This window comes from Gossypium arboreum, chromosome 8, assembly GCF_025698485.1.
Source record: "Gossypium arboreum isolate Shixiya-1 chromosome 8, ASM2569848v2, whole genome shotgun sequence".
Classification (NCBI taxonomy): domain Eukaryota; kingdom Viridiplantae; phylum Streptophyta; class Magnoliopsida; order Malvales; family Malvaceae; genus Gossypium; species Gossypium arboreum.
Window position 1 is genome coordinate 20,928,495 of NC_069077.1, and position 9,487 is coordinate 20,937,981.

The window sequence follows — 9,487 nt, forward strand, 5'->3', positions numbered from 1 at the left end:
AAAGGGATTTGTTTTAACCTAAAAATTAACTAAACTAATTAACTAATGAATGCGACAGAGAGTGAAGAAAATAATCGAATAAACCAAAGATAAAGACAATACCCAAGGAAGAATCCACCTAGACTGCACTTATTATTTCGATTCTGAATCAAACGATTTATTCACTTGTCTTGATTCGTAGAAATCCCTAAATCATGTTAATATCTCTTTCAAGACTAAGAACAACTGACTCTAGGTTGATTAATTAAAATCTCTTTCTAATTAAAACCTCTATTGTCGCATTAACTCAATCTATAGATTTCTTTATTAGATTTTACTCTAATCCGGTTGATTTATGTCACCCTATTTCTAGGGTTGCATGCAACTCCGCTTAATTATGATAGATCTACTCCTAAACAGGGACTTTTGCTCGACTGAATAAGCACATCAACTTGAATTAATATCCTGAAAATATTAAAATAAAAATTAAGAACACATAATTAAGAACAAGAACAAGTATTTATCATTAAATTCAGAACATTAAATAATAAGATCCGTCTTAGGTTTCATCTTCCCTAGGTATCTAGGGAATTTAGTTCATAATGTAAAAAGAAGACATCTCAAATTTAGAAAAACAATAAGACATAAAAAACCCAAATAAACTTCAAGAGAAATTTGAATGGAGATCTTTAATCTTGAAGTGGATCTACTTCTGAGATGATTCCAACGGCTTTTTTCAAGTAATTTTTGCTTTCTGCTTTGCGTGTCTCCTTAGGTCTTCTTTTGGTATGTATTTATAGACTTTAGACTACTCAGAAACCATAAAAATTGACTTTTTTCGCGTATTTAGAAAACCAGGAGCGATATCGACATGGGTTGCCATATGGGCATGTGGCTAGCCCGTGTGTATCACATGGGCGTGTGCTCAGCCTGTGTGGAATTCGTCTTGGCCATGTGGATCTTTCAATCAGCCCGTTTTGTCCGTTTTTGGCCCATTTTCTGCTCTTTTTGTCCCCCTATGCTCTTCTAAGTAAAAAACATGAAATTAAAGGATTAAGAGCATCTAATTCACTAAATTATATGATAAATCATCCAAAAATATGCTAAGTATGGGATTAGAATGTGTTACTTATATGGTTTATCATCTATCATAATTTGGTTTAATTTGGTTATTGGTTTTTGATATATTTTATTTTAAAATTTAATTTAATTTTGACAAAATAAGTTTTTTTACACTTGTTGGGATATTATTTGATAAAATTTCAAAATTTTTTAAAAATATTTCTAAAAAATCAAGTAAATAAAAATAATCATTAAATTTTATATGGTTGTTTTAAATATATATATATTTATATAAAACTTTTAAGTTTCTTCCACCATTTTAAATATAAAATATTAATTTTTACATCATAAAAATTAATTAAATAAAAACAATTGGTTTAGTTTGAAATAACATAGTTTTTAATTTATATTTCATAAACTTTCAAAACATCTTAGTGTAGGTCAATTTTCAATTTCTCAATTTTTATTGTCATCCTTATTAAAACCAACTAATAACATAATCACAACATAATGAATTAGGCATTAGGAAGCATGTCATACCTGTAACTTATCTATAAAACTTAGACGTGTGCATGGGCCGGGTCGGGTCAGGTTTGGACCAAGCTTAACCAAAAATTGGGCCCGTTTGTTAGGTTCGGGCTTGACCCCTCCCAAAAATGAGTTTAAAATTTTGCTCAAGCCCGACCCTGATAAAAATGTTAAAACTTGGGCCCGACTTGGGCCTCCCATATTAATTTTTATATAATTTTAAAAATATCTAATATATCAAAATACTAAAAACATCAAAATATATATTTCCCAACAAATTGAAAATAAATATGTATACTTAAATAACACTAACATAGATGCAACTTAACAAGCAAATGCCTCTAAAATAATAACAAAACTAACAAATGTCTTTAAAATAATAACAAAATTAACAATAAAATAAGTTTTATACAATATCCAAATAGTAACAAAATAGTAGCAACATAATAGTAAAATAGTAGTAAAATAGGAGAAAATAATAAGAAAATAATATTTAAAAATTTAATGGGTCAGTCGGACCCGCTAAAAATACTTACACGAGGCCCGGCCCATTTTTTAAACTGGCCTTATTTTTTTGTTCAAACCTATTTTTCGGACCTATATTTTTAACCCAAATCCTCTCATATTTCGGACAGACCTTCAGACTGGACCAAATGGCCCGACCGACAAACAGTTGTAATGAAACCTCATAATGCAACCCTTTTATTCTAAGGGTGTGTTCTCCATTGCTTTTGGGATGAACTTTTTCTAAAAAAAGTACTTTTCTCTTAAAAGTAATGAAGAACACATATCATTAAGAACAACTTTTTAACTTCCGAGATGAGCTTTTTAGAGATGAAAAGCAAGAATTTTAGCTTTTTTAGCCAAAAAGCACTTTTATCGTTATTTTACCTTTTAACTTTACTTTTGACTTAAAATGTGTTTGATGCTATTATTTTGTGTTCTCTTTATTGGTTATTTAATATGAATTTTACAAATGTATTAAAAGCATTAATTAAAAATAAAAATATTTTTAAAATAATACAATTGTGTCAATATCTAATTACAAATATTTAATTATTATATTTAAATATTTAAATATAGTTTATATATTCTAATTAAATTTAATAAATAATTAAATTAATTACTTAGAAATATTTAAAATTACTATTATATATTAAAATATTAATAATAAGTTATAATAAATTATTTTTATATTTTTGCTAAAATATCATAATATTAACTAATTTGAACATTATTTAAATACATATTTATTACTTTATAATATCATATTTAAAATGGACATTTTACTTTTTAAAAGTACTTTTGACAAAGAATATCAAACACTTAAATTTTTCCGAAGCACTTTTTAAAAGCACTTTTCCACAACACTTTTCAAAAGTATTGCCAAACTGACCCTAACCTATTATTGACTACCCTCAGTAAATTAAAATATATGTCCGGTTTATTGGTACTTGGAACTTATAGAATGCGAGACATTTCCTCCTCATTAAAATCAATAGCATTTTTACTAAAACATTATAAGGAGTTATCAGAATTAACTCATCCACCAAAGACTGAGTCATAATCCTGAATAATGTTGCTTTCATTGTTTACAAAAAACTTGATGTGTGATACTAAACCCTTTTCTGCTTGCTCTCACCTGATTCTACCTCTCTTCCCGATTTGCCCCTTCGAAATGCTCACTATAAACGAAAACAACAAGTATGGGCTCAACACGCCACCGTGTCGTAATTATCTGCTCCGATTTATGATCAATTAGAAAAATTAAGCAATATTAACTGATCGTATGAACGATTGGATTGGGCCTTAATATAATCAACACTAGATCACATGGCAGACTGTCCATTAGCAATGATGTGATGACTGATGATGACAATTAAATTACTAAATCAAAGTTGAAAAAAGCATCATTTGAAGGGTTATATTGAAGGGCAAATGACGTGGCCACATCACCACAACCTACCGCCGCCCCTTTAAACCTCCGACAGTAAAACCCTTAACCCTAAAATTTCCCAATATCCATTTCCAATTCGGTAGTAACCAAAACCCCTAAATCTTCTTAAAACCACCTAGTCCCCTTCCGAAGCCCCCATTTTCATCACAACAGCAAACAGAAGGAAAAAGAGAAAATGGAGGTGGAAACAGAGCAAGGAGAGACAGGGAAAAGCGTGATGTGCGTATTAACAGACCCGGAGGGAACCACCCTTGGAGGCACCATGTACCTTCCCCAGAACGTCGGTCCTGTTCAGCTTCAACAGATCGTCAATACTCTTCTAAAAAATGTAACCTCTTTATATTGTCTGCTTCAGTGCTTGATATTTGGTTTTAACTGGTTCCAAGTTAATTTTTGTTTTTTCGTTTAATTTACGTGTGATGCATTGTACTCAAAGTTTTATGCAATTTCTTTTATATTTGTCTTTGAATTATTTAGAATTGATTTTTTTTTATCATTCTTTATGCCTGTTTTTCTTTCCAATGTGATTTAGTTTGTCATGATAATAAAATGCTTCTAGAGCTGCGAGAGTGATGAACTTTTCTATTTGTGTTTCCTTTCTTCAGGAGGAGAAGTTACCTTATGCATTTTATATATCTAATCAAGAGCTTCTTGTGCCGCTTGGAAATTACTTGGAGAAGAATAAAGGTCAGTTTGCGAGCTGATGAAGTGAATGTGTGACAGTGTTGCTTTCACTACTTGATTATTTTACATTTCTCAGTATCCTTAACCTACTATTGTCTGGTTAATTTGGATCATCAACTTTTCAGTTTCCATGGAGAAAACACTGTCGATAGTTTATCAACCGCAGGCAGTTTTCAGGATTCGTCCGGTTAATCGGTGTTCAGCTACAATTGCTGGTATGAGATTGATATATATTTCCTATCAAAACTTTATCAAACGAATGTTGAAATCATGGGTTTGCATGCTCAAGAAAGAAACAAGTTGCTTGTTATGTCTTGCATGGGCTCTTGATGTGATGATATCATCAAACTTCAAAGAAATTATTTTTTCTGATTCAGGCTCAGCTAATTTTCCTGTCTAAAAAGCAGTTCCGTTTAACTTATTCATATTTTTGTTTATATGGATGAATTAGGTATAAAATGTTTACTAACATTCCTTTAGCATAATTGGATTGGTTATCCTAAATCTTTGCTGTTGCTTTGTCACAATAGGTCATACTGAAGCAGTACTTTCTGTTGCGTTTAGTCCTGATGGACGACAGTTGGCAAGTGGCTCAGGTGATACCACTGTCCGACTATGGGACCTAAATACCCAGACACCAATGTTTACATGCACAGGTTAGAAAATTCATATTTGATACTGTTTTCTTAGTCAGCTTGACTGTAATGTTGTTTGAACACCAGAGAACTATTTACTCATACAAATGGAATTGGAAAAAGGGATGCCATGTAGAAATTCATGTTATTGTAATTCTTTGCACTCATTGTATTTATTTGCTTTATGATACTCATCTGTCTTCTGATTTTTTTTTTTCAGGACATAAAAACTGGGTTCTCTGTATCGCATGGTCACCTGATGGTAAACATCTTGTCAGTGGCAGCAAGTCTGGGGAACTACAATGTTGGGACCCACAAACGGGGAAGCCTGCTGGCAATCCACTGACTGTAAAGCCTTTACTCTTGAATAACTACATTATTTTTTTTAATAATTCAGTATAGTCTCTTGACCTCTTTAAACTGAAACTCTATCTCATGGATTTGGTAAAAAAGCAATGTAATAATAATTTCTTTGTGTTTATTCAATTGTCTTACTCATATAAACATGTTGCTAATACATGGATTCTGCTATAGGGCCACAAGAAATGGATCACCGGTATCTCATGGGAACCTGTACATCTAAATGCTCCATGCCGTCGCTTTGTAAGTGCGAGCAAAGATGGTGATGCCCGCATATGGGATATTTCCTTAAAGAAATGTGTTATTTGTCTCAGTGGCCACACACTTGCTGTAACTTGTGTGAAGTGGGGTGGAGATGGGGTCATATATACAGGGTACAATTTGTTCCGTTTCTTTGATTCTGATAATATTTCCTGTTGTCATTTCACTCTGTTCCATGAAAGTTGAATCTCTGTTTTCCTTAGGAATGACAGAAATAACAAGCACTTTGTTGATCATCTAGTCATCTTGTCAATTGACAGCCTTTATTTAAACATCAATTGCTTACTAATGATCTCCTTTTGTCAAACTGGCTGAAGGTCCCAGGATTGTACCATCAAAGTGTGGGAAACTTCACAAGGGAAGCTAATTCGTGAATTGAAGGTGATTTCTTGCATCTTCTAGAAAATTTCTGTCACGTTTATCATTAAACTGCTCATTTTCGTGTCTATACATCAAATTGCTACTGTATACACTTTGAAATTTCATATTACAGAATTCATTTGCTTGTGCTACTTCTTGTAGGGTCACGGGCATTGGGTTAACTCCCTTGCATTAAGCACAGAATATGTTCTTCGCACTGGAGCTTTTGATCATACTGGTAAACAATATTCATCTCCGGAAGAAATGAAGAAGGTAGTGTTATTTGGTGTCATAATTTCTTCCGTAAAAAATCAATTAAAAGAAATAAAGCAATTAAATTTCCTTATATAATTTAGGTTGCTCTAGAAAGATACAACAAAATGAAAGGTAATGCCCCAGAGAGATTGGTATCAGGATCTGATGACTTTACCATGTTCCTATGGGAACCTGCTGTCAGCAAACACCACAAAGTTCGGATGACTGGTCATCAACAGGTACAACATATGCTGCTGCTAACTCTGTCTGATTGTGAACCAAATTGTTGACTTCTTCATGCTTAGAAGTAAATTCATATATTCTTTTTGTTTTTTGCAGCTTGTAAACCATGTTTATTTCTCACCTGATGGGCAATGGGTGGCTAGTGCGTCATTTGATAAATCAGTCAAGCTATGGAATGGTACTACTGGAGAATTTGTTGCTGCATTCCGAGGTCATGTTGGGCCTGTTTATCAAATCAGGTTTGAGCTGTTTCTATAGTTTGTTTCCATGTTTATTTTCTTATGTCTTAGGATTAATAAGTATTTTGCATGTTGTTCTTCAGCTGGTCTGCAGATAGCAGGCTTCTTTTAAGTGGAAGCAAAGATTCCACCTTGAAGGTAACTCCTAGGAATTTTATATCTTTTGCCCCTTTTTTGGCATTCAAAGATAATTACAAATTGTTGAGATAGTTCATTAGGCATTCTTTTATAAACATACTTGCATACTCTAGTTTTGAGGTGATATAGAAACGAACCACATTAAAGTTAGATTTTCTTTGTCCTTTATGACTCAGTTGAGTGAGTGTTGTTTTGCCATGGCCTCATTTTTAGCAACGTAATCCTTCCTCATTCTGCCTCTGCGACATATCTGTCCTTCCTGCCTTACTCTCCCTCAGAGTCCCTCCTCTTCCTTGCACCACCAACCCCAATCTGCAGGCCTCCCTTAAAAATCTTGGTTCTTTCTCTTAATTAGCAAATGTGTATTTTCTATCTCTTCAATTAATTTTGTTTTGTTTCCTTGATTGTGGGCTTGTATGGAATGCTAGTGTAACAAGCATGTTATTCTTGTTAAGGTTTGGGATATTCGAACAAAAAAATTGAAACAAGACCTTCCTGGCCACGCAGATGAGGTAAGTTCCCTTGCTGGCAATAGCAAAGCCAAAAAAAATCATTGATATAGGTTTGCTGACGTACTGGTGACTAATCTTCATCCTCGATATACTTTTGGAAAGGTTTTTGCTGTTGATTGGAGTCCAGACGGTGAGAAAGTTGCCTCAGGCGGTAAGGATAGGGTGTTGAAGTTGTGGATGGGCTAGAAGCCTACAGATAAATGGAGCCTAAAGAGCATATCCCATCAAGTTGAAATATAAACATGTGGCGTTTGCATCAATGGCAACACCATATATTTATCTGATAGGATCAGTGATACGTGCAACTGCAATGAACCAGGATTGATTGGTAGGAACCTTTATGTGTGACATTGCAGTTATGCAGCCATTTATCACGGTTTTCAGGATTTCTGAGTGTATATCAATATATACTAGCTGTACGAAACATTGCAAACTGATGTAATATCTTTTTTGAAGTGTAAAATAGCCGATTGCTAAGGTTGGCGATTGACAATTTTTTAATGCGGAACCAGGGTAATGGTTGACACTTGCATTAAAGAAAGAGCAAGTTATTGAGAATGGTGAATACACTGAGAAAGAGTTTATCACATATCCAAAAGTGGGAACGCTCAATACTATAAGGTTAAAAGGAGATCTTTTCTTATATTTTTCCTGTTAGTAGATTACATTAACAGGGTTTGAATTCAGTCATTGCGTGCCGAATAAAGAGATCTTTTAATTACTTCCATCTGATAAGCTCTTCAAAATATTCCAACAGCGCAGGTTAGCCAATAATTTTGATACATTTTGCTGTTGATTGAAGTATTTTGACTACAAATGGTAATTGTTTTTGTATAAAAATTACTTCCAACAAAAATTATTATGAACATAATTATTTTTGAAAGATGTCGATTTCAAACAACAAAAGATGTTCTTGAACTAATTATTTTAGATGGAAGCTATCTTGAACATATTTCTTAAATAAAACGTTTTAAACTGCAACTATTATCAACATGAAGATAAAATATTAGAATCATGATTTGAGTTTCCTCAAATATCTTTTAAGTACGTTTGAGTGTTATGAGTCACGGATCAAAACCCATGATAGATGCACATAAAACAACTCATGGATGTCAATTAATTAAATAAGACTCATTTAACCTACTTGAATTGACCTCATTTGTGGAACATATGGAGAAATCTATATACTTGAAGCTTTAGTGATCTTTAGAGCTACCATAGTGAATATTTGTAATCCTAAGGGATAAGATGGTATAGTGTTTAAATCCCTCAAGATTCTCATCTTATAGATAGGCATTTTCTTGGTTGTCGATGTAATTTAAACTGCATTGTTGGATCCGTTGGAGCTCAACTATAAATAGAGACATTTTCTCTCATATGTAATCATCATTTGAAAATTATTTGAGACATTTACTCAAACACTTTGTGTGCACACATTCTTGTGACATTTTCTGTTGGTTCGTTTCTTTTTTGCTCAAGAGTTTGCTTCCGCTAAGTTCTAGTGCTTAGATAATATCCTTTGAGAATTGTCACCTTTTGAGAGTTAGACTGACTTAGGGGATTTAAAGTTAATTTTTTGCCTAAGACTGCACGGTTTATCAGACTAAAGTTCTAGCCCCGTGACAGTTGTTATCAAAGTCAATGTTCGTTGAGCCATAATAGCTGGTGTCAAGAGCCACGGTTCGTAAGGTGCCAAGTGAGATGACAAAAGAAGTAGATGATCAGAATGTCTCTATGGAAACTTGTAGGCGGGTTAAGAAAGCAAGCAGATCAAAGGACATGTTGTCAACTTTGGAAGGTCATGTAACACCCCTTACCTGTATCCGAGGCCGGGCTAAGGTACGAGGTGTTACCAGACAAACATACAAACATTAAACTAAAATACGAGCCATAAAATTTTATTCATATTTCAAAGCGTTCATTCTCTTACACATAGTCCCTTATTTGAGTTTACGGAGCCCAAAACATACTTTAGAAAGGGTTTGGGACTAAACCGAGAACTTACGATAATCTTGGAAATTTCATGCTTTAAGGCTCCACATGCCCGTGTCCCAAAGTCGTGTTCCATATACACTACCGAGACACATGGTCGTGTCTCTCACTGTGGAATATACCTAGGCTATTTTCCAAGCTTTGGTCAACCTTGATCTCTTACACACTTATACAAAATCAAAAGCATAAAACATGGTATTCATTTAATGATTAAACATCCTCAATTAAACCACAAACATAGCATTTGTATGTCATCATACATGTGTCTCTCATACTCATTTT

At 33.5% G+C, this 9,487-nt stretch overlaps 1 protein-coding gene across 2 annotated transcripts; it reads left to right on the plus strand.

Annotated features, from left to right (window-relative positions):
* Positions 1–3,301: 3,301 nt before the first annotated feature.
* Positions 3,302–7,754, plus strand: LOC108467812 (notchless protein homolog). 2 transcript variants are annotated; one of them, XM_017768598.2, is made up of 13 exons: positions 3,302–3,854; positions 4,132–4,213; positions 4,336–4,425; positions 4,741–4,866; positions 5,066–5,193; positions 5,380–5,579; positions 5,784–5,847; positions 5,989–6,099; positions 6,183–6,320; positions 6,421–6,563; positions 6,647–6,701; positions 7,130–7,213; positions 7,316–7,754. In XM_017768598.2, exons 1-13 carry the CDS (start codon positions 3,702–3,704, stop codon positions 7,397–7,399), a joined length of 1,458 nt encoding a protein of 485 aa, XP_017624087.1. In that variant the 5' UTR covers positions 3,302–3,701; the 3' UTR covers positions 7,400–7,754. The 2 variants fall into 2 exon arrangements, with proteins under 2 accessions (XP_017624087.1, XP_017624088.1); XM_017768599.2 differs by having other exon boundaries at positions 3,308–3,854; positions 7,157–7,213.
* Positions 7,755–9,487: the final 1,733 nt, after the last annotated feature.